The 26,167-nt window shown below is 41.1% G+C and overlaps 1 protein-coding gene across 1 annotated transcript in view; it reads right to left on the bottom strand.

The window, feature by feature from the left end:
• The window catches only part of TRPM7 (transient receptor potential cation channel subfamily M member 7), a 1,269,618-nt gene that overhangs the window by 993,619 nt on the left and 249,832 nt on the right, over nucleotides 1-26,167 (bottom strand). The window contains exon 9 of the mRNA XM_069222535.1: nucleotides 6,319-6,442. Coding sequence (XP_069078636.1) covers nucleotides 6,319-6,442 — 124 coding nt within the window. The remainder of the gene's footprint in view (nucleotides 1-6,318; nucleotides 6,443-26,167) is intronic.

Raw genomic sequence — 26,167 nt, 5'->3', positions numbered from 1 at the left:
TTACCTCTGTTTTGTCTCATTGTTTTTAGACAATTTTGTCTCCAACATTATGTGAGGAATGTTCTTCTCTTCCAATAGTATATATAGCATAGGGAACAAAGAGGGCAGTCTTGGGTCAGGGTATTAAAAAAAATGCCCTTACCTTTGCCATACTAGGGAAGAGGCCTGAGGCAGGCATAAGGAAGGAAAAAGTCAATTAGTGTGCCTTTCTGCAGTGCAAACCATCCTTCTCTACCAATCAAGCAACCAGACACTACAAGCTGCAGAGCTATCAAGAAGCCTACCTTCCACGCCTAAACCTGGAGTGGAAGGGTTCAAAATGTGGGTTTATAAACTGTGTGAGAACTACATTCATGTTCCAAACTGGGTGTCAACATCAGGACAGTGCACGCTATACGGGCGACGTAAATGCAAAAACCCAGTCCTTATGCAGAGGCATATTTCATGCATTGTGTTTCTATGCAGTATGTTAACCTTTTGCATTGCAGAGCTTTCACCTTGAAAAGTAATTAATGCTGTTTGTAATTCATTGCTCATTTGCAAGGCTTGTCTGCAGGACTACAGGGTGTGGTCCTTTATTCTAAGACTTTCTAGAAGCTTTTCTTGCAGCATGGTTTGGTGTGGCTCGTGGGCGGGGCTTGGCTCTAAATAAGGGAGCCAGCCCAGCTCCACGTGCTCACTATTCAGAGGTCCCGGTGCAGAGCAGCAGCATTTTCCAGAGCTCCTGTCCCAGAGGCCTATCCAGTCATTTCCAGGCCTGCCCTCGTTTATTTGGTGATCTTCAAGCAGGGCGGTAAGACGGAGGTCGGGTTAGGCCCCCGACTCCGTTTGCCAGTGACACTCGAGTTTTGGGCCTAAACTTGAAATTGCGTGTGCGATTGTTTCATGGCATTTGTATTGTGAATTCCGAATCGGCAACAGAGTGCACGATTCGTTCCAGGCATTTACTTCTTGGCATTCAGATCTGCAGTGTGCGCGATCATTTCATGGCTTTTGTATCGTGAATTCCGAATCGGCATCAGTGTGCGCGATTCATTACAGGCATTTACTTCTTGGTATTCAGATCGACAGTGTGCGCGATTCATTCCAGGCATTTACTTCTTGGTATTCAGATCGGCAGTGTGCGCGATCATTTCATGGCATTTGTATTGTGAATTCCGAATCGGCACCGGTGTGCGTGATTCATTCCTAGCATTTACTTCTTGGCATTCAGATCGGCAGTGCGCGCAATCATTTCATGGCATTTGTATCGTGAAGTCAGAATCGGCACCAGTGTGTGCAATTCAATCCTGGCATTTATTTCTTGGCATTCAGATCGGCACAGCGTCAGATCACTTCATGTCATTTGGTTCTTGATAATCGAATTGGCAACAGTGTGCGCAATTCGTTCCAGGCATTTACTTCTTGGCATTCAGATCTGCAGTGTGCGCGATCATTTCATGGCTTTTGTATCGTGAATTCCGAATCGGCATCAGTGTGCGCGATTCATTACAGGCATTTACTTCTTGGTATTCAGATCGACAGTGTGCGCGATTCATTCCAGGCATTTACTTCTTGGTATTCAGATCGGCAGTGTGCGCGATCATTTCATGGCATTTGTATTGTGAATTCCGAATCGGCACCGGTGTGCGTGATTCATTCCTAGCATTTACTTCTTGGCATTCAGATCGGCAGTGCGCGCAATCATTTCATGGCATTTGTATCGTGAAGTCAGAATCGGCACCAGTGTGTGCAATTCAATCCTGGCATTTATTTCTTGGCATTCAGATCGGCACAGCGTCAGATCACTTCATGTCATTTGGTTCTTGATAATCGAATTGGCAACAGTGTGCGCAATTCATTCCAGGCATTTAACCTTTGAAATACAGATCGGCAGAGAGTGCGTTCATTTTCTAGACATTGAAATCTGCAGGTTGATTGAGGTGCATAATATTTCCTGAACATTTGAGTTTTGGAACTCTTAATAAGAGTGTGGCGTAGCAGTGTTATTCATGACTCTAGTACAGTTCATTCATGCAGAGAAAACCAGGGTTTTTTTAACCTTTGTTATAATACAGTGACTATTCCAAGAAATAATTGGAGAGTATTATTCAATGTTCATAGTATTCTTGTAACACAGATTCAATAGAGTGTTAGTCATTGTTCGTAGTATTCTTGAAACACATATTCAATAGTGTTAGTCAATGTTCATAGTATTCTTGAAACATAGATTCAATAGAGTGTTATTCAGTGTTCATAGTATTCTTGAAACCCAGATCCAACAGAGTTATTTATTGTTCAAAAATATAATATGTTAATTCTGGATTGTTCATATGAAAACCTTGTATAACCTTTTCTTGATTTCCAGGTACCTAGATTCTTGAGGCCTAGTTTTAGTGAAGTATTAGGCCATTCATGTTTTCAGTATAAGTGTTTATTTGACACAAAAACATATTGAAAGTCATTGTGATTAATCTTGCAATTGTGTTATTTAACTCTTGCTTCCACTGGTCTCCTTCCCCGCTGTTCCCAACCCAAAACCCATTCCCCCACTTGGCCATTCTTTAACTCTGTGCTATATTACTAGTGGAGTTTGGAGCTGCCAAGAGGTGGACATGTTGGGAACATGTGCAAGCCTCGAGGATCTGGTCTCCTTGACACTGGGACTGGATGCATTTTGTGGGGTATAACCGTTTTAAGGGCCATTTCCATGAAATCTTTAATGACAGGAATTTTTAAAAGGGATGGGTGTTACCTGCTCCTCATGTATGCTGTCAAATGTAGGCAAATATGAGTGTAAGCTAATGTACCTCTTTTGTAGATTTAGAAGATCACAATATTTTGTACAGAGATCCTGAGATGGTGAATGTGTATAATTATGCAGCAGTGGACAAACCTTTTCTACTTTACTGCATCATAGGCATGCGTAGTGGGTTTGCACTCCTTGGGCAGAAGGAGCAGTAACTCTTCTGAAAGTCTCGGGTACACACATTCTAGTATCCTCATGTGTCAAGATGCAAGACTGAGTGGTTTGGGGTATGAGTTGAACTTAATGTTAAGTGAGAAGGTTCAACAACAGGGGCTAACCAATACCTCCTGAAGCATGGAGCAACAAGGTTGTCTGGTCCACGGTGGTGCCACTATGATGGTGGTCATGGATACCAGTTTCATATTTCTGACCACACCTGGAGCAAGTGGAGAGGAGAAAAATAGTGACTGTGGGTACCTACAGCTGAAGCTTTGGTATTTTGCGCTTTTAAGGGTGGCAAATACGTTGATCATTGGGTGACACACTGATTGAAATACCTATGGAGGACTTCTGGGTTCAGTTCTCATTTCCTGACTTGTTGATGCATCCTGCTTAGCACGTCCGCAAAACTGCTGTTCACCCCCGGCCAGTTTCTGTCAACAGATGTATGCTGTGAATCGCCCAATACAAATCTGTTGTGCCAATGTGCCCCCGCTTCTGGAAGTAGGACAGTGCTGTCATATACCAAAGGGATTCCCTGCTATGAATGTGTGTCCTGGGCCAGGGTCTGAAACCAAAAAACAAAACACACACACTCCAGGTGACCCTACAGTATATCGAGTAGAGACTTTTGAGTGTTTTGCGTGAGTGTCTGAGCATTACCTCTGATTCCACTCCCTGCATACTTTTAACCTTGACCATTTCCCAACAGCAAGCAATAAATCATTGAGTGAGGGATCTGAGCCAATTTTATTTCTCTCTCTTGTGGATTTGTCCTCTCTCGGATCCATATTAGGTTCCGCGGCATCATCGAGTATATAAAAGATATCCGTCAAAGAGCCCCCCTTTGGGGGGTGCCCGTCAGACATTGCAGCGCCGGTCTGACGAGGAGCTGTCCGATGATGAAGCATGACACCAATTAAGGTGTGTGAGGACCATTGCTCCTGATTTTCAGGACTCCTTTTCTTTTCTCTCTTTTTTCTTAAACTTATTTCGGAACTGTGTACTACTTTATGTACATAAAATATTAACCTGGTACTGGACTTAACAGGATATACAGCGAAAAATAAAAAAAAATGTGCAACAAGCATATATTTAAAGTACGTGTTGTTACATACATATTTTTACAATGGTATGTAGATGTATTGGTGAAAATGGTGTTTGAATGGATGTATGTGGAATATGGATGGATTTTCTAGAACGTGGTGTCCATCCCATTTAAAGGAGAAATGATTTGAATTAAAGTACAGGGCTGTCATGTCATCTGTCTTTACGATGGCTGTTTTGTCCTGAATGAGCCAGAGGAAAGCAAATAGTGCTAGACAGATGGGCAAGAGATCCAGTTAGTTGATGTAAAAGCCCTAGTACTGTCAGGGTCAGGTGCCATGAATGTTTATGTGGTGGAGATGAGCTCCACCAAGCCATAACTGAAGCTTCTGTGCTAATGGATAAAGGCCAACTGAATTTACAATGAACCAGTATGTGGCAGCCCCACTGCCACACACTTGCCTGTGGCATCTATACACTTCCTGTCAGGTGGAAGGTCATTGCCTGGGTTCTGCGCTCCATAAGATTGCATGCTGCGTTCAGGCCCAGTAAGAATGGTGGGGCTTGACACAGTGGTAGACTGGGTCATTCGCAGCATGTTTCAACTTCTTTACAAACCCTGGGGTCATGACCCTTGCTTTAACTGGCTCCTGGAAATTATCAGTTGCCGACTGGAACATGATCTGAACATGGTTAGGTGCTACACAAGACACTCAGTTTTTTAAGATGCCTCCAAAAGGAAATAGTTATCGTCCTGAACGACATGCATCTTCACTTTGTGATGGTGGGGGTTGTTTGAACTACTGCATGATAAGCAATGGTATCATTCGATGAGAGGGTTTGAGAAGATATGGGTCTAGGTCAGGTTCATCTGTCGGATCCACACTGTAGTCCTCCCACAGGTCATCACCTTAACTGAACACTTAGGGCTCGAAGTACAGGTCGTGGGATGATAGGAACAACCATGGTTGATTCAGAGTAGAGAGATTCAGGAGGAGTTTGTAGCGAATTAAACTATGGAGAAATATAAGGGTGTGGATGTGGCAGTAGTGAAGAGGAATGCCTAGAAGTAAAGGGATCAAGTGAAGGCCTTGTAACAGTGAACCTAAACTTTTTGGGCTCTGGGGTGTAGGAGGCTGAATGACTGATTCTCCTTCTTCAAAGGCCAAGTTGTGCTGTTTGGAGATGTGGAAAGGTGTATGTGTGTGTCTGGTGGTGGAAGGCTTGGCAAGAATGCTTACCATGAAGGGGTGGATGAGAGTCTTCTTTTGCATTTTTTTTATGGAACTCTAGCAGCTTAATAGACACTTTGGTGATGTCGAACCTTGGCATCCAGGGTTCGGTCATCATTTAGAGGCTGGTTTGACCAGGGCTTTCAGAGTCTACTTCAGCTTCCAATGTGGTTGTTTAGCACATCTGTGCCATTGATGGGTGGCGTGGTTCGTCACCTTTCGAAAATGGTTCGCTCAGCATTGAGGGAGGCTCTCTGGGTCAAGTGGTTGTCTGCTGATGGAGGGGGACCTGAAGGACAGTGCCTTTTTTAGGCAGGACTTGTGGACCAATGCCAAACTCCCTCAGGACTGGTGCTCTGCCTGAGTCTGGGGATGCTTAGGGGATGTAGAAGACTGAACCTGCTCCATCACTGGGGTCGTAGGCATGGACCTAGTCTTCAGTCCCAAATGCTGAGCCTTCAGAGGACACCATCTAGGGGGCTCACCCGTCCCCCACCCCCTTTTTACGTTTTAGTTAAGAGCTGTATTATATTTTGCACTTCACCTCATTCTAATTTTGTTTATGCTGAAGGAGACATCAAATAAAATAATGTTTTACTGTTCGTACATTCCAGGCTACGCCATTATTATGGATCTTTTGAAAAAATTGTGAAAATGGGGTAGACCGACATCACATAATACTTTAAAACACACAAAAAGAATATGCCCTGGCAAAACTTTTGCTACATTGGCGTAATCTTGTGCACTTTTTGCAAATTTCGCATTACACTTATGCAAAGTTCTCAAAATTACGGCAATTGGCAAGAGCACAGGAACGCAAGTGACCAAAATGTGACCATCTGTTTCCCGCAGATGTGTTTTCCTTTTTGTTTTAGTACAAAACACGTCCTTGGGTGCAAATGGACACAAGGATGCATTTGGTATTAAAATAAAGCTATAAATGGCGGTTTGTTTTGTATATTTTTTGTAGCATTTTGCTTATTTATGCAAACAACAAATTATGCAAATTTCACACAGCCCTTGAAATGACCAGATTTTAAAATATGAAAATCAATGATACATTTCAATGTCTAAATAAAGAAAACTACTTACAAGTTCTTTGCTTTTCATGCATTCCATCAAAGTCTGAAAAAGATGAACTGCCTCACTCTGGCCAAAGTTGAACGTTTTTTTGATAGTGGAAATTATGTCACTTTCTACTCCGTCAGGTACGTTTCTGGGGAAAAAAGAGCAAGTGCGGTGAGGAGTCCGAAAAGTAACCTTAGTTTAAATACATGATTTTGGAATACGCAAGATTATTACCATGCCACTTTTTTGAAAACACAAACCAACAATTCATATCTACCACATTTTTACGCAGGATTCTTTAACTGAATGCCTTCAAACAGGGTCTTACATCTTTGTGTACCATTATGACTTTACGTGAATGTGTGCACATCAAAAACATAACAACCAATCCTACTTTTTCTATTTTCCACTTGCTGCACACTAATTTGCAGCAGTTGAAAAGATATTCCAGCAAAGGCAGTCCATGAAAGACAGTTTGAGTGGCGTAGGGAAACAGGTGCCTTTTTTATGCGATAGTTCATTGCAAATCACAAACAACCAAACATGTTTAGCCAGAAATGATTCAAGGTAGGCAGTAGACCGCCAAATTAACATAAGAGGTAGAACAGTCTTGATAGATCACCAACGATCTCAACAACCACCAACTCCTCTACGTCACTCAATCTGGTTTCATACCCTACAGCAGGATGGATGCAGCCCTCATTGCGACTCGCCAAAATCTGAATGACCCTTGACAGAGGACACTTGTCCGCTCTCATCCTCATGTCCGTGGCCTCAATATGGTGTCCGCCCTATCCTCACCCGAAACCAGAACGAGAATAGAATACAAGGACCTGTTCTCAGCTGGATCTGGTACTACCCGACCAGAAGAACTCAGTCTGCCACTCTGGCCACCTACACTTCGGACTCCTGCAACTTTATCTGCAGAGTACTGCAAGGATCCTCCCAGAGCCTGACACTCCAACACCTACATGACCCCATTAGCCACCATCATCTGCACTCACAACATAAACATTCTTTCATACACTAACACTCAGCTGACAATTTCTCTCGGACAAGACACTGAACAGCCCGACAAAGCTTGCTGGAAGCATGACCAAGGTTGCTGACAGAATAACAGCCAACTGTGTCAAATTAAACATCTGAAAGACAGAAATTGTGATTGTTGGGAATAACCTATTGCCATGGGATTCCACCTGGTGACCAGCAATATTGGGACGTACTCCCTTCCCCACTCTCCATGAAAAGAACCTTGGCACTGTCATCTCCACCTCCTCCTTCCACACCCTGAAAATGCATAGGACAATCTTCAAAGGGCTCCCTACCAGCACTCCAAAACCTAGCACTGGCGCCCTAGTCACAAGCAAACTAGGATATGTGATGCCCTCTATGCAAGAATCAGCGAAGAACTGACCAGAGAACTCCAAACCATTCAGAACTCAATAGCCAGACCCAGCCAGTCTTCATCAGCGCACACCTCTGAGAACTCTACTGGTTCCACTACAAAAATTAGCCTAGTTTAAACTCCTGACTCACACCTTCCTAGTACTACATAACAAGGGACCTGCGAACCCCAACAGCCACATCTTATTTCATAAAGCTACCAGGCACCACGGCTTCTTTTTGGAGTAAAGATATCATTTCTACCTGAAAGTGAAGTAGATTATGTTGAGGAGCCTTTTTTGGCTTCTGATGTTTCAGACTCCTTCATCCTTTTCATCTCTTCTTCAGTATGAGGACCAAAAAGAAGAGGCCCTGAGGAGGGTAGGTACAAAATCTTCAATTAAGCATCTGGCTTAAAAAACGTGAGACAAATCCAAGATGAGCATCTAATAGAATCCCATGGCAGTATGTTGTTGCTGCAAAAACTGTAGATTCTATGGAAGTACTGATGACTTGATTATAGACTTTGTTCCTCATTGATAGACCAACATACATCTCATTGACTACTAACTCCTCTACATCACTCAATCTGGCTTCAGACCCAACCACAGCATGGCCACATCAGGCAACATCTGCATGATCCCAGAAAGGAGATATGTCCGCCCTCATCCTCCGGGTCCTTTTTTGAGGCATTTGATACAGTATCCCACCCTATCCTCATCAGACACCAGGATGAGAATAGGGTACAAGGACTCATTCTCAGCTGGACCTGCTCTTACCTGACCAGAAGAATTGTCAGTCTGGCCACCTTTACATCAGACACCAACAACTTTATCTGCAGAGTACCGATTGGGACCCCTTTGAGGAGATTGTGCTTATTGAGTAACCAGTGGAGTGATTAACAAGCTTGCAATGTTATCATGACTTTGTCCTTGTTTAAAATCTCTAAAAGAATTCTTGTTGCCTATCCTTTGGAAAATCATCAGCAAAGGCACGCAGTGAGTCCCATAAGGCTCTATCACACCTGTCCAACTGGACAAAATCACTTGCTGATTTCAACAACATAATTTACTTTCTCTCTCTGAAGGGAAAGATATCGCTGGCACAGACAGACTGCCAAAATAATCACAGTTTCTGGCTTTGGTTCTTGTTGAAAATAGACAGGATCCTGTTATGCAGATCTGCAATTCTTTAACAGATATGGTGTTGCGGATTTTAAAATAGCTGGTGTTAGGACATTTTCTTCCATTAGTTACGTGAAACGGAAACCTGGGACCAGTGCAGTACTGGCTTAGGTGATGCTTGGGGCTGTAAAGTCTCCACGATTACTGTGACTGGAGTCTCTGAAATTTCAATTTGTATGTTTAATTCTGCTGCACCTCTCACTAATACATCCTTAAAACTAAGTAAATCATCAACTGGTGATGATCTTACAGCAGATCCTGGAAGCGAAGACGGTGTGTAAAATGTATTAATAGAGCAATCTCTAAAAGTACTTTGAGATGTTAAGGATGTTCTTTTTTGGCAATCTGAAGTGCGCACAGGTGTATGTCATGGAGAAATTGGAACACTGTGAACAGCCTCACTTTGTGGAACTGGAGTGTCAGCTAGAGGCAGTAGCGTCAACGTTATTAAGGGCACTTGCAACAGATCCTTTGCAGTTATGTTAAGCCTTTGTTTTGGAGGTAATATATGAACCAATGGTACTATAGCATATGAATGGACAGAGGAAATGGTATGGCTTGACCCCCAAGTGTACCTAAAAGAGTACCTTCTTGACACTGATCTTCTAGAATTGAACCAAATAGTAGATTCTGGACTCATCGATCTTCTTAGTGTTGAGATAGGCAGTTTTAAAGTTGATGATGGAGTGGAAGACTGAATCAACATTGAGTGCTGACAGCAAGGAGTGTGTGCCTTCGAGAGTGAGATGATGGTGTCAGCGTTTTTACTATCGAAGTCGATAGAGCTAGACTCAATGTCAAATGTGTTGCTGGTGATAGAATCTGAGTCGTAGTGGTTAGTACCTGAAGCACCAGACTAGACTGGGCCAGAGCTATAGAGTCTCTTGTCAGCAAACACATGGGTGCGGATGGTTTCAACATCGACCTGAGATGTGAGAGTGTATGGAACTACGATGCTGATACCTACAAAGATTTTTCTTCCTGGGTCTACCTCTATAGGTGTCCTTTCTATGGTAGGAGCCTTTGAAAGTCTAAGAAGCCTTGGCCCTTTTATCTGCTTTTCATTTTCTTCTTCAACTGTGAGGTTTTCTAATTTTCCTCAAAGACGAATGCCTTCCCTGTCCTTCAGAGCTCTTTTTGACATTGTTTTGCGATGGTGGCAGTCTTTAACTATGTGGGAGGATGGAAGGCAGATCAGGCACACGTCACTGGGGGTCTGAAGAAGCCTTTTTCCTCTGACATTTGGGACACTCCATAAATAGTGAAGGCAAAGAAAATGCCAATGTTCCATTAAATGCTGCAATTATGTTCATAACTGTAAATATACTACTAGAAAAGATTTAGTAAAAGCTGGCATGTCTTGGACTTATGGAGGAGGCAGACGTTTCAAAACTGAGGTGGATTTTATACATTTCACTTTTAATCTCCTTTTCCCAAGTCACCACACTCATTCTTACAGTAGGCAGAAAGAAGGAGGCTGCACAACAATTACTCCCACAGTAAGCAGAAAGAAGAAGGTGGCACAGCAATTACACCCTTTCGGTAAAATTCTCTCTCTTATTTCGCCAAGGTAAAAGTTATGGACGACACATTTCAGCAACAGCCTTTAACAGGACAATAGAGTTCACACTCCTACACTGTCCTCTAAAAGTCAGTCATTTACTCGTCTCGCCATGTGAACATGGCTGAAAACTCAAGACCACATGTATCAAACCTACAGCTTCCCTTTTCCTCTGCCATTTTACAATTACCTGTAAATCATGTTGTTCCATTTTCAATATTTTATTAATCTTTTCATTTTCGAGAAAGCATTAACTATCAAAAAAAGCTGAAAATAAAAGGAGACAGACAACATGGCTAACAGAAAGTGATTAATTCCCCAATACAGATGATCGTTGTTATTTGTGCATCAAAGTACAGGGTAAAGACCCACAGTCCGATCACCACATCTAGAGGATGTGTGGTATATTGATAACTCTAAGTTTGAAAAAAAAAATCTTAATAAACCAAAGTATTTAAGCTCTAAGTTTTTAGGTTTTGTTAAAGTTCATTTGCTAATACAATGTTAATATGAGACACCAATTAACTGCACAATTTCCACACCATTTGTTTTAGGATAATCACATATACAGGGTCTTATTATGACCTTGACGGAGGGGTTTTCCTCCATCACAAATGTGGAGGATATCCCATCCGTCGTATTACAATCCCATTTTATTCTATGGAGATCGTAATATGGCGGACGGGATATCCTTCACATTTGTGATGGAGCAAACCCCTCCGTCAAGGTCGTAATAAGGCCCTGAATAGAGCACTGCTCATTCTGCCACTTATTATAAAGTGCTTGTGCATGTTAACCCCTTCGCTGCCGGGTCTTTTTCCCTCAGGTGCCAGGCCTTTTTTTTTGGGCTATTTGGGGCAGTTTGCACTTAGGCCCACATAACATTTTGTCCACATAAGCTATTCACTCCAAATTTGCGTCCTTTTTTCCCCAACATCCTAGGGATTCTAGAGGTACCCCGAATTGTGGGTTCCCCTGAAGGAGACAAACAATCAGACAAAATACAGTGAAACGTTCGTTTTTGTTTTAAAAAAAAAAAAAAGGGAAAAAAGGGCTGCAGAAGAAGGCTTGTCGTTTTTTCCCCCCGGAAAATGGCATCAACGAAGGGTTTGCAGTGCAAAAATCACCAGCTTTCCTGCTTTGTGGAACAGGCAAATTTGAATCAGAAAACCCAATTTTTCAACACATTTTTTGCATTTTACTGGGACATGCTCCATTTGTACTGTTTTTTGTGCTTTCAGCCTCCTTCCAGTTAGTGATACAAATAGGTGTGAAACAGATGCTGGATCACAGAAAGCTTAACATTTGTGAAAAGTAGACAAAATTCTGAATTCAGCAAGGGGTCATTTGTGTAGATCCTATAAGTGTTTCCTACACAAAATAACAGCTGAAATAAAAAGAATATTGAAATTGAGCTGAAAAAAACAGCAATTTTTCTCAACATTTTACTCTGTAACTTTTCCCTGTAATGTCAGATGTTTTAAATCAATATACCGTTACGTCTGCTGGACTCTTCGGGTTGCGGGGATATATAGGGCTTGTAGGTTCATCAAGAATCCTAGGTACCCAGAGCCAATAAATGAGCTGCACCTTGTAATGGGTTTTCATTCTATACCGGGTATACAGCAATTCATTTGCTGAAATATAAAGAGTGAAAAATAGGTATCAAGAAACTCTTTGTATTTCCGAAATGGGCACAAGTTAAGGTATTGAGAAGCAGTGGTTATTTGCACATCTCTGAATTTGGGGGTGCCCATACTAGCATGTGAATTACAGGGCATTTCTCAAATAGATGTCTTTTTTACACACTGTCTTACATTTGGAAGGAAAAAATGTAGAGAAAGACAAGGGGCAATAACACTTGTTTTGCTATTCTGTGTTCCCCCAAGTCTCACTTGTGTGGGTAGGCCTAATGCTCGTGACAGGAAACGCAACATGGACACATCACATTTTTACATCGAAATCTGGTGTGTTTTTTGCAAAGTGCAGAGCTGTAGATTTTGGCCTCCAGCTCAGCCGGCATCTAGGGAAACCTAGCAAAGCTGCGCATTTTTGTAAAGTAGACACCTAGAGGAATCAAAGAAGGGGGGGGGACTTGTGGGGCTCTCACCAGGTTCTGTTACCCTGAATCCTTTGCAAACCTCAAAAGTTGGCCAAAAAAAAAAAAAAAAAATCCTCACATTTCGGTGACAGAAAGTTTTGGAATCTGAGAGGAGCCACACATTTCCTTCCACCCATTGTTCCCACAAGTCTCCCGATTAAAATGGTACCTCACTTATGTTGGTAGGCCTAGCGCCCACAACAGGAAATGCCCCAAAACACAACGTGGACACATCAGATTCTCCCAAAGAAAACAGACGTGTTTTTTGCAAAGTGCCTAGCTGTGAATTTTTCCCTCTAGCTCAACCAGCACATAGGGAAACCTACCAAAACTGCGCATTTTTTAAAACTAGACACCTAGGGAATCCAAGATTGGGTGACTTGTGGGACTCGGACCAGGCTCTGTAACCCAGAATCCTTTGCAAACCTCAAAATCTGGCCAAAAAAACAACAATTTTCCTCACATTTTGGTGACAGAAAGTTCTGGAATCTGAGGGGAGCCCCAAATTTCCTTCCACCCAGGGGTCCCCCAAGCCTCCCGATAGAAATGGTACCTCACTTGTGTGGGTAGGCCTAGTGCCCGCGAAGAGAAATGTCCCAAAACACTATCTGGACACATTAAAATTATTAAATACAAAACTACCTGTATTTGCGGGGGTGGGACCTGCGGTTCTGGGCTTAGCAGCCATCTAGGGAAACCTACCAAACGCAGACATTTCTGAAAACTGGATACCGGAGGGAGTCCAGGGCGGTGTGACTTGCGTGGATACCCAAATGTTTTCTTACCCAAAATCCTCAGCAAACCTCAAATTTAGCTTAAAAAAAAAAAATCACATTCTTCCCACATTTATTTGTGGGGTCACCGCACCGGGACATGTTTCCTACCACCAAACGTTCCCCTCAGTCTCCCGGTAAAAATGATACCTCACTTGTGTAGGTGGGCCAAGTGCCTGTGACAGGGAAGAGCCAAAACATGTCAAAATTAAGGGGGAACCAAAGCGGGTCCAAAAGGGAAGTTTGAAAAAAAAACATACTTAGGCTGACAAGTGCAGCAGAATTTTTATCAGTATAGATTCGACAATGCTGGGTGGCAGGAATTTTGTGGTTTCCTATAGATTCAGGAAGGTTCCATCACAAAAATGTGGGACCGGCAAAGTTGGAGGTTTGCAGGGCATTGTGGGTAACAAAATGGTGTGGGGTGCATGTGAAGCACACCACCCTGGAATCACCTAGATGTTTAGTTTTCAGATGTGTCTAGGTCTTGTGGATTTTTCTACATGGCAGCATCCCAAAGTCCAAAAAGTGCAGTCCAAGTGGGACGATTTTAAAAGTTAGCCAAGCTCTCATATATTTTTTTAATTCCCTGGCATCTAGTATGCTTTCTGACTCCTCCTCCAAAGGAGTGGATCCAGGGTAATTGCCCCATCTGTCTACTGGTGGGCAGAACAACTTTGGACACGTTTCTTTGGGGTGGGGGTGGGGGTGTGGCCATACCCCAACCCTCTTATTTTGGAATAAAAATCTTTCCTGGTCTCTGGTGGGCTTTCTGCCCCCCCTTGGGGGCAGATGGGCCTTCCAAAAATAGGCTTATCTGGTCAACAGTAATGTGCCCCCCATGGGGAGTGACCCTTGCCCAAGGGGCTGCCTCCAACACAAAACACACACATACACACACCAATCCCTGGTGTCTAGTGGAAACTGTAACCAGAGACAGCAAAGTATTACACATACATAGAAAACAAAAGTTCTTAGAAATCAATTGAACTCTCCCTTTCATAAAAGGTCTCATAGGTGGCCATGAAGTTCTGGATCTTTATGTAGTCCCCTTGGGATCTCAGTGACCATCAGTATAATTAACTTTGACTCAGTTCTCCTCAACAACAGTTCTAGACTGCCTCCTTTTGGTTTTTTAGAAATATTTTGGATACCATAATATCGGAGACTTTCTTTATTTCCATTATATACAAATATGTTTCATCACCATGTAAGAAAAATGATTGTTTTTAATTACACTAAGATGCTGTAAAAGTCTTAGTCTCAACTTGTTGACTGTACTTCCGAACACATTTTTTGCACCAACTGCATTCTAAAGTATATACCACAGGTGTAACCGCTACATTCCTTGATTTTTCTTCTTTGTCCATTATGGAGTTCAAAGAATAATTAGCTATAACCACATTTGCATGCCTTACATTTTGAACATTTCCAAAATCCATCCTGTTTACTTTTAAACCAATCACATGTATTCAAATTGATATTTGGCATAAAACTTTGCATCAATAAATCTACCAAGGAGGCAACTTTTCTATTTATCATTTGTGGCTGTTCTGACAAACATTCTTTGAGACATTCATCAGTTTTTAAAATCTTTAAATTGTCCCTTAGTTTTTTCAAATCATAATGGGACACATTAAATCCAATACTTATCTTATAAAATCTCAATTTTCATTCAACTTCTCGCTTTTATTTGCAATGAAGAGATTATCCATGTTCTTTTCTCATGCTCTCCTCAATGTTCAGTCAAAAATGACTACAAGATACTCTTTATGTTTAAATCTTCAAACATCGCCAAAGCTTGCATCTCAAAATCTCTTCCTACAGAGCAGTTCTGTCTAACGCTCAAGAATTTGCCACTTCATTTGAGAGCTTTTGGATTTCCACTGTTTGCATGCATATGCTATTACAGCTAGGGCTTTCCTCTGGATCTTCAAACGTATCGTATGATCTCTTATTTATTATTTGTATTTTAACATCTAAAAAGTTAATCTTGTAATTACTCGTTTCATATGTGAATTTCAAATCTAAGACGTTATCATTCAGTGAATTATTCAAGGACTCAAATTCCACTACTTCCTTCACAAATTAAAGAGATCATTGAAAGAACATTCCCAGAGTTTCACCCATTCTAATATCTACAGGTTCCATTCTGTCCACACTGTTTCAGCTTCTCATAACCCATCATTTATTTAGCATATATTGAAGCAAATGATGTGCCTATAGCTGGTCCTTGGATATGCAGAAAATACCTTCCTTCAAATAAAAATACATTGCACTTCAAAGAATTCAAACATTTCTATTAGCATTTTGGAATGTTCCACTAGGCTTACCAATCTAGATCTCAAATAATACTCAAAGGTATTAATGCCCTGGGTGTGTACAGATGTGTAAAGGAACACCACATCTATGGCTGCCGTAAGTTGGGTTGACGAGGAATGCCATTGATTTTGTTTAAAAAGTCTTTCTAGCCACTTGAGTATGAAGAAAAGATCAGCATATAGGTAAACAAAATTGTGTCAATGAAACTGCGGGTATTTTCTATAAGTGAGCCAATGGAACTAACAATGGAATGACCAGGTGGATTTTCAAAATCCTTATGAACCTTTGGTAAGAAATAGATAATCCGTAATCTGTTTTTAAACATCCGATTTCTTTCCAAATCTTTCATCTGCAATGAAATTTATTGTATGATTAACTGCCTCTTAACTTATAAAATTTACTTGTGGCAATCCACAATTAAGATATGTCTGCCTTGGTCAAAGGCTTTTATTTATGCTTATAAGTTGGTCCTCTTGAAGATCTTTAGATGCTGACCCATCATTTTTTAGTGACGCTGACTCTTGTTTGTATTCCTTTTCTTTAGTAAACCATTCAATTATTGAACATCAGTTTCATGAAAGAGATCCATTTCATACCCACCGGTAATTGTGGACAAAAAGTTAATTTGAGTTTGCATCTGTTGCTCATTGTTTTATCTGTAGAAATTCTCATAGGTTTGCAGCATTCTATATTATATAATTCATTAACGGTATGTGAATTGTCCTCATTGCCCGATTCATTTTCCAAGCTTAGTAGAGCCTTAAAATCATGAGTATCATTTACAGTCAGAGCAAAGACACTTGACCACCCCCTCTTTAACATTATACTTATTTTTCTTTTGTGCAAAATATTGTTTTTAATTGAAAAATTCTTAAGAATTTATGTAAGTTGATTCTTGCAGCCACAAGATTCTTTGTGTGTCTGGACAAAATGTCAGTCCTTTTTTCAATAACCCAAGATGTTTTTTCTTGATTTTTTTTTAGATGATAAATGAATTACCAGATTATCTTCTTTAGTAACATTTATTATTGCTTCTTTCCTCTTCTTTGCTTTCCTTTTACATCTAATCTTGGACCTTCTACTTTTGCTACATTTTGATTTATTCTGTTTAGAAATCCCCTTCCTTACTGCCTTGTACAGATTTGGTATAGTTTCATCTCCCTAGAAAAATCCAACTTTGGAGTTGTAGATGAACCCTCAGCGCCTGAGCTGACCTCAGATCTCAACTAGAAGCACCGTTCGGTTTCTAATGTGTTGTCCATGAAATGTGTGCTGCGCAAGGAATTCAACTTATTAGTGAATGTGTACATCCTTCCACTCGCGAAATCCACTCTATCTCTATTGAATTTTCTTGCTTTTCCTGCTTGCCCCTCCTATTCATGTTAATCCAATTTCTTTCTATTGATTCCAAGGCATCCATCATCTCCTCCATGCCTTTGCTTTTATTGATTATACCTTCAATTTCTTTTATCTTTCCCAACACTGTCGTCAATTTCTGTTCAGCATGTTTCCTCTTCTTTTTGTACAGTTTTCACTCTTTTTATATGTGAAAAGAAGTGTTCTGAGGTGCCCGCACACAGGTAGGACTACCCTACACTAATGATGATCAGTGAGAATATTACAATACAGAACCACTTGATAAGACTACTAACTCTTTGCGGGGACAACTGACATGGCTCAACAGTACACTAAAAAGGTTGATAATGTTTGGGGGTACATGGGGGTCGGCTGTTAGAACAGAAGTATCTAAAGTTGCAATTCGTACCACGCATAGCACTAGTGTATTTGCTGTAATGGGCCACCAAATCTAGACAAGCAAGTTTTATCTTACTCTGACAAGGTCTTAGACAACAAAATAGAATAGTTAAATTATGTGATTTAAGTGTGAATGTTTCAGTTGAAGGATGTTCTACCCTTGTTTTATTGATGTAAGTGGCAAAAATAAAAAATAGCTAACAATACCTTTATGTTGAAATCTGTGGCAAATAATGGCTGAAGTGACACTGCTTCATTTGCTGTTGAAATTCTTGGACGGCGCTATCCTTGGCTGATAGTCAAGCAAGTGGTACAAGTGCTCCACCAGATACAGCTGCAGGGAATGTTTGTGAAAGATACCTGCAGCACCAGATGCTTCTGCGACCAGCAGCTATCATGGTCTCATCTGTAGAGAAGTGACTTGCAGTCCGGTTAATGGCCTCTATTTTCAGTGGAGAAAAGAAGCCCTTTGCAAGGTTGGAATTCAGCACTTGCCTTATGAAGTAAATACTTTTGTATGGTACAGAGGAGGATGGAGTAGTTCAATGAGAACCAACAACTGCAAAGGGTCATGACTCTTGGAGCTAAACTGAACTTTGTTTCCTCTTTTATTGATGCACAGATGAGAACACCCAAGATACAAGCAGCTGCAGTCCTGCTTTTGCAGTAATGCTACCACCAGGGCCAAGACCCTAGCAAAAACACAAGGGCAACACTACCATGGAAGGTAGTCTAGCACTGGTAATAGTGGCTTCCCATCATAAAACAGAGATACATAGTTAAGAGTTAGGGGTCATTGGCCTTTAACTGCAGGACTAACTCTGGCAAAAAGGTTAAGGAACAACTGTTACCATTACACAGGAGTGACCCAAAGAGCCTAGTAACATGCATAGATGAAAAGCAGCTAGCACTGCTAGCACGATTGCAATTTTCTGTGAAATTAGATAGCAGTGATACAGACTAAAAGGGCAAAATAGACCGGTATTCTTTGGTAATAAAGAGAGATGTTGATTGCCTGGTAGTAACTCTTAATAAAAATGCAGATTGAACAAAAGAAAAAACCCTTAAAATACTCATATCTTCTTGTTGTTTTAGTACTCAGTGCCAAGACCTAAAATGGAAATTGAGAAGGCTCAGGAAAAAAGGGGGAAAATGTGAAATGATATTTGGGGAAGATGAAACAGGAACAAAGTATGTATGCTGTATTATTTCAGAAAAATAATATGTTTTACCAGAAATCAAACTGAGAGGGGTAATGCTAAATGTGTTTTTTACAAACGATGTGAAAAAAATAGGAATCTAATCCAGGGGCAAATAAAGACAATAGTGCTCCAGACTGTATGATCCATGAAGATGATTGGGTTAATCATTTGTCAGCAATCTATGTAGCCAGAAATGAGGTCTCCGGGAGAATGTTAAAGTCCTGAAGATCGCAGTTATCAAACTGGCAGAAAACACATTAAATAGATAATTTCTTCACTTCATCCCTCAATGGTTCTGTATACCATTCAAAACATTCCCTCAAGTTGGAAAGAAGAGATAATTAAACATCTTCTGAAAGAGAATCCAACCCAAACAAAATCTTGCAGTGGAAAAATCTACTCAAAACCTATTCTCTAATACTTGAAGGTTTGGCTAGATATTTACTTTGTCCTCATTGAATAAAAAGTGGTTTGACGGAAGGCACTTGATTGTTCATTGCTTCAGCCTCTGGGCGATGGGCCAGAAAGCATTGGAAACAAGAGGGAACCTATTTTGTTGTTTAGTTGATTTCGACTCTGCCCTGGACCTAATTAACCAGGTATGCTATGGCAAAAGTGAAGGTGAATTAATATACCCAGAAGCATAGTAGCTGTTTGAGTGAATTACATCGTGGAAACTGGGGCAAGGTAGAGCTAAATAAAAAGGCGCACTTGTAAAATTCTAATTGATAATGGACTACAGCAGGGTTAAGTATAAGCTCCTACTTTGTTTGCATTGTACATTGCCGATGTCCTTACAGAACACTTATGCATTTTCCCCAAGGATGGGGTGCGAGGCAATTACCGTGTTTATTATACACTGGTGACAATCATTCTGGATGTACGGCAAGAGGAACTTCAAAGAAAATTATATGTTTTTGGATAATTTCATCAAGGAAAATAAATTAACAATTAAATTACAGGCGACTAACATGTTAGTAACAGGAAAACGATGTAAGCCCTTTAAGTGGATAAGAGAAATTGGTGTGAAGGATACCTCTTGCTATAAATATCTACGTATGATGTTTAATAGTACTTCAATAGTAGTCTAAAATGGAGAACACACTGACACCCTAAAAACATGAGCTATCCACTGTGGGTTGGCTTAAGAAATTTAAAAGGGATTTTGGGGGTTCATCTTTAAAACCTGCGCTTACCCCATACAAAGTATTAATTGTCTGCAATTGCTATATGGAGCAGAGATTTTATGTCTTATGTCAGCATGACAGAGAAATTAGAAGGCATGTGCCTCTACAATTTCTTGGGTCTTTCACCATTGTTCAAGCTGTTTGACTTGAAGCCAATCTAGGCTCCATTCAATCAAAACTAAGCCTACAGTTCTGGCACAAAAGGTTGAGGTTCAAATAAAGGTGTCAAACCAGTGTGTCCAGGAAATATGCCACAGTGAGTTACGATGGGCAAGCTGTATACTCCACAGGTTGGCACATATTTTAACATACACGATCTTACAACTGACTTCTCTTTGTTGCTCACGGAAAAGGAATTAAAGAAAAAAATGCTTTGGAATCTAGCTGGAGATTTAAGGTACCTTACTTCTAAGGATTCCACCCTTTTTTAAGTGAGTCATGGCAGAGTTTAAGAGTGTATCCATATCTCAATGACTTTCTAAATCCTTCGATGAAAATTGAAACTTCAAAGGACCTAACCCAGCCTGCATGAAACGAGTTGGAGTGAAGGTCATTCAGAGGGAAACAGCAACCGTGGGTATGGGATAAAAGTCTGCTGTGCTAATGTTCATTATTCTGATGAATATTTTTTATCTTTAAGCTGTCAATTTTTAAAACCTATTCTCATCAAATATGGTATTATGGCTAAGATGTACGCTACACGATTCGTTTAAGACATGCAATTTTTGGATGTAATTTGTGTTCTGGGTAGGTCTTTATTGGCTTTGATGGCATAGATCGATTTTATTTAGCTTTCAAGCTTAATGTAATGAAATACTATTGCACAGTTTAATTGACTACAATGTAAAGAAACCTATTTTTTTTTACAACTACAACAATAGATACATTTTTTTTCCACAGGCCACATAGGGGTAAGTGGTCATCCTGAAGGTCAACAGAACACAACCAGTTGTCAACAGCTGCCAGCACATAAGCCTAGTCAGGATCTTTAACTTCTAAAGAGCAGAAGAATCCGTCCACCTTCCTAGAGTGGAGCGGAGCTACTGGCAAGGTGCAACGGTAGTCAACGTAACCCCATGTGACTGACAGAGAGGGTTTGTTCTCTGAAGCATGTTATAGTTGGCTACTGGAATCCTAAGAGGAGGCTTTAGCACTTGTTTTGACACAGAAACCTTAACAATGAAATATTGGAAGGCGTTCAACAGCTTTAAAAGTCTAGTAAAAAAACTGTACAATTGTATGTCAATTAGAGATTAGGCCAGAAATCAAACAAGTTTTTCTCATTCCACAGGAGGATGATGATCTGCTCCTATGTCTCCAGTTTAAGATCCAGCAGATTGGCCAGAAATTCAAGAGCATTGACAGACTGGAGACTGTGGTGGAGAAGCTGGAATCGAACAGGTGCCAGATAGTCATCAGTTTTTCTTTCTGAGCTTATGTTTCCAGGTTCAGTATGAACCTGCACTCTTCAACAGTCCATAGAAACCATGATGGCTTTGGCTTAAGCTTGTCTCAGTCAGAGACGCCTGACATGACTGGTACTTTTCCTTCAAGTAAGTCTTCAGGTATCTGGCTTTACTGTGGAGAACACAAACCAGCAACCGGCACACTTCTGTGGGTGGTATTTTATCAATCCAAAGCTGTAAAACTGTGCCTTAAGTGGCGAAAGGCTTTAGTCATTTTACACCTCGGCAAGGATGGCACTGAGCCAAACCCTATGCTTAAAGATTTTGCTGTACAAATGGCAAAGGCTGTCATTTTCTAGCTCGACGTGAAAGGCACCAATCCAATCCTATGCTTAAAGATTTTGCTGTACAAGTGGAAAAAGACGTAGTCATTTTCTAGCTCAGCGTAAATGGCACTATGCCAATCCAATGCTTAAAAACTCTGCTAGAAAAACAGACATTTGAGGTGAGCATATCTAGAGTGTCGCTGGTGTTGCAGGGTGTTCTTTACTGGAGCTGCTCTCCATCCACCTAAACTTGGGAACTATCCAGAATTATTTCAAGTAACTCGCGCCCTAAGGTAACTATAACTTGCCACGCAGCTTCTGTTTTTTTTTTTCCAGTGAATTTCGTTTTTTTTTTTTTTAACGTAAGGTAGTTTTAATTACTATACGTTAATCCACCTACCGCCGCACACTGCCTTTGGCCATGCACAGCTGGAGTTGGCTGCTGGGCCCGGCAACATGACATCCACCCAATACCACCCAGCACATAACATAAGGCCGTCCACGGCGGGGGTTGGCCACGGGCCTCGCCTGAGGTCAGGCCGTGCAGCCAAATGCCATAACCACCCAACCCCCAATCCAACCGAATGGTCTGTCTCTCTGAGTATGAGAAAAGGTGTGAGAGGGTGTCTGAGTGTGTGAGGGTCTGAGTGGTTCTGTGAGTGGACGTGTGACGTCTGAGTGGGTCTGGTAGTGGGCGAATCAATGTCTGAGTGGGTTTGTGAGTGTGTCTGTGAGAGGGTGTGTGAGTGAGTAGGTGCTTGAGTGGGTGCATAACGGTCTGAGTGGGTCTGTGAGTGGGTGTGAGAGTGTTACAATGAGTGCATGATTTAGTGGATGAACGACTGTGAATGTTTTTTTGTTGTCGCTGATATTCAAATTTGTTGCAATGTGGCACCGGGCACTCGGAGCTTCGCAGCATATTCACGAATATCACGCAGCATGAAAATAAATATTTGTAAAGACATAGTTTCGCCTTCAAAGACCCCTACATCACAGCTCTGAGGTCAAGGTACCTCCACCCTGACCCCTTATTCCACTTTTTCTTTACTTTTCAGCCTCAGGGACTGTGTTCCATTACCTAAAATGGCAGCTGCATCTTTCTGGTCAGGTTGCGGCCAGCCAATTACAGCATTCCTGTTGGCACGAACATTTGAGAATATGCCGTAATCGTCATGAAAGATGCTCAGCCCTAGATATACAAATTTATTTCCCCTTTGATTTCTCAAAAACTACTGAACGGATTTACACCAAATATGCAAAAAGCATAATATGCATCCTGAAACCTACATTTCTGCCAATTTTAGTTTAAGTCCGTCCAGTGGTTTTGCTGTAGTCGTGTCCAAAACTCCCATGGGAATTAACATGGGAGACGCACTTTTTTTAACCTTCTTTTTCCTCTGCCCTCACTTGACGGATCACCCTGAAACTTTCTGTGTGCAACAAAAATTACTGGCGCACTTTTTTGGGGAAAATTTGGTGAAGATTCACCAAACAGTGCCAAATATATAGGCAAGTAAAAAAACGCTTTTTCTATGAAAACACAGTCCTAACTATAACTACCAACCTACCTACTGACGACCACTGGGTAAGTGACATTTTCCATTCAATGACATGTGTAGCTGCAGATACACATGCTGTGCATAGACTACAAAGCAGTTAGTACTCCCATAAAAGTGGTGGTTAGCCTGTAAGAGTTGAAGTTGTTTGAAATAATGTTCTTAGTACAGCTTGACCTACTGTGGCTTGTTGTCCTTCTAAAACATCTACACAATGGTGTTTAGTAAATGTGTATGTGGTTTTGACCAAGTATCTGCCTTACATTTTTCTGCCATTGGTATGTTTCCTTAGAAGGCCATTGTACCACCTTTCTTCCTTGTGGAATGTGCTTTAGGAGTAACTAGGGGCCTGATTCTAACTTTGGAGGACGGTGTTAAACCGTCCCAAAAGTGGCAGATATACCACCTACCGTATTACGAGTTCCATAGGATATAATGGAATCGTAATACGGTAGGTGGTATATCCGCCACTTTTGGGACGGTTTAACACCGTCCTCCAAAGTTAGAATCAGGCCCCAAGAGTTGTCTTTTGGCTTTAATGTAACATGTTTGGATGCATCTTACTTCCCATCTTGCTAAACCTTGTTGTGAAATGGAGTTACCAGTATAGGATTTTTGAAAAGCTATAAATGGCTATTTAGTTTTTCTGAATGGTTTTGTTCCATCTATATAGTACATTAGTGCTCTTTTATTGTCTAATGTATGTGGAGCTCTTTCTGCCTCAGAGTCTGGCTGTGGGAAGAAGACTGGTAGTTCCACTGTTTGATTGATATGAAAAGGTGATACTACTTTAGGAAGAAATTTAGGGTTAGTTCGTAGTACGACTTTATGTTTGTGTACTTGTATGAACGGTTCTTCAATAGTGAAAGCTTGAATTTCGCTAACTCCTCACAATTATGTATTTGTGACTAGGAAGGCAACCTTCCATGTTAAGAATTGTATTTGACATGACTGCATAGGTTCAAATGGTGGGCGCGTAAGTCGCGCAAGCACTATGTTTAAATTCCACGAAGGAACTGGAGGTGTTCTGGGTGGAATGATGCTTTTTAAGCCTTCCATGAAGGCTTTGATAACAGGAGCTCTAAAGAGCTGTGCTGTACATTTTGCAAATATGCAGAAATTGCAGTATTTTTATGGAAGAGAATGCTAAATTAGATTTTTGTAAATGAAGTAAATAGCATACAATATCTTGTATTGATGCTGTGAGAGGGGCAATTTGTTTAGATTGACAGTAATATACAAATCTTTTGCATTTGTTCGCATAGCACTGTCTAGTAGTGGGTTTTCTTGCTTGCCTAATTACTTCCATACATTCTGATGGTAGTTATAAATACCCAAATTCTATGACCTCAGGAGCCAAATCGCCAGATTGAGTGTGTTGCAATTTGGGTGCCTGATCTGCCCTTTGTTTTGTGTTGACAGGTCTAGTCTGTTTGGGAGTTTGGAGTGTGGTACTGCTGACAGGTCTAATAGTGTTGTGTACCACGGTTGCCGTGCCCATGTTGGAGCTATGAGTATCATACTGAGTGTGTTTTGATGCAATTTGTTGACTAGAAATGGAATGAGTGGGAGGGGGGAAAAGCGTAAGCAAATATCCCTGGCCAATTGATCCACAGAGCATTGCCCTTGGATAGGGGATGTGGGTATCTGGATGCGAAGTTTTGGAATTTTGCATTTTCGCTGGTGGCGAACAGATCGATGTCTGGTGTTCCCCATTGTTAAAAGTATTTTTGAGGTACTTGAGGGTGAATCTCCCACTTGTGTGTTTGTTGATGATTTCTGCTGAGAACATCTGCCAATTGGTTGTGTATCCCTGGAATGTATTGTGCTATCAGGTGAATTTGGTTGTGTATTGCCCATTTCCAAAATTTTTGAGTTAGAAGGGAGAGTTGGGCCAAATGTGTTCCTCCCTGTTTGTTTAAGTAATACATGGTGGTCATGTTGTCTGTTTTGATCAGGACATTCTTGTGAATGAGAAGAGGCTGAACCACTTTGAGTGCTAGGAAGACAGCTAACAACTCTAAGTGATTTATGTGTAGCTGTTTGTGTTGGGCATCCCATTGTCCTAGGATGTTGTGATTGTTGAGGTGAGCTCCCCAGCAAATCATTGATGCATCTGTTGGTTGTAATTATGGTCTGAGGCACAGGGTCTTGAAATGGCCGCCCTTTGTTTAGATTTGTGGAATTCCACCACTGAAGGGATATGTATGTTTGGCGGTCTAGCAACACTAGATCTTGAAGTTGACCCTGTGCTTGTGACCATTGTTGTGCAAGGCACTGTTGCAAGGGCCGCATGTTTAGTCTTGCATGTGGAACAATTGCAATACACAATGCCATCAAGCCTAATACTTTCATGACCAATTTGACAGTGTACTGTTGACCTGTTTGTAACTGGGCTATTATATTTTGGAATGCTTGTATTCTCTGTGTATTTGGACATGCAAGCGCTTTTTGAGTATTTAGTATTGCCCCTAAATACTGTTGTATTTGCGCAGGCTGTAGTTGCGACTTTTGGTAATTAATTGAGAACCCTATCGTGTGCAGAGTTTGTATTACGTAATACGCATGATTTTGACTCTGCGTATGACTGTTTGATTTTATCAGCAAATCGTCTAGATATGGAAAGACATGTATATGTTGTCTTCTTAGGTAGGCTGCGACTACCGCTAGGCACTTTGTGAATATCCTTGGAGCTGTTATTCCAAAGGGTAACACCTTGAACTGAAAGTGCTTTCCTTGAATCACAAACCAGAGATATTTTCTGTGCACTGGATGGATGGGTTTATGAAAGTACGCATCTTTGAGGTCTAATGTTGTCATGAAATCGTGTTTTTGAAGAAGTGGGATAACATCTTGGAGAGTTACCATGTGAAAGTGTTCTGACAGGATGAAAAGCTTGAGGGTCCTGAGATCTAATATTGGCCTTAGGGTGCCATCCTTTTTGGGAATGAGGAAATACAGTGAGTAAACTCCCGTCCCTACTTGATTTTGTGGCACGGGTTCTATTGCTTGTTTGAGTAATAGAGATTTGACTTCTTCCTGTAACAGAGTGATATGCTCTGTGGGTAGTTTGTGTGGTTTTGGTGGAATGTTTGGTAAAGTGTGTATCAATTCTAA

Source organism: Pleurodeles waltl, chromosome 3_1 (genome assembly GCF_031143425.1).
Source record: "Pleurodeles waltl isolate 20211129_DDA chromosome 3_1, aPleWal1.hap1.20221129, whole genome shotgun sequence".
Taxonomy (NCBI): domain Eukaryota; kingdom Metazoa; phylum Chordata; class Amphibia; order Caudata; family Salamandridae; genus Pleurodeles; species Pleurodeles waltl.
Note: the sequence above shows the minus strand (reverse complement) of the source record. Positions and strands in the feature narration are given on the sequence as shown.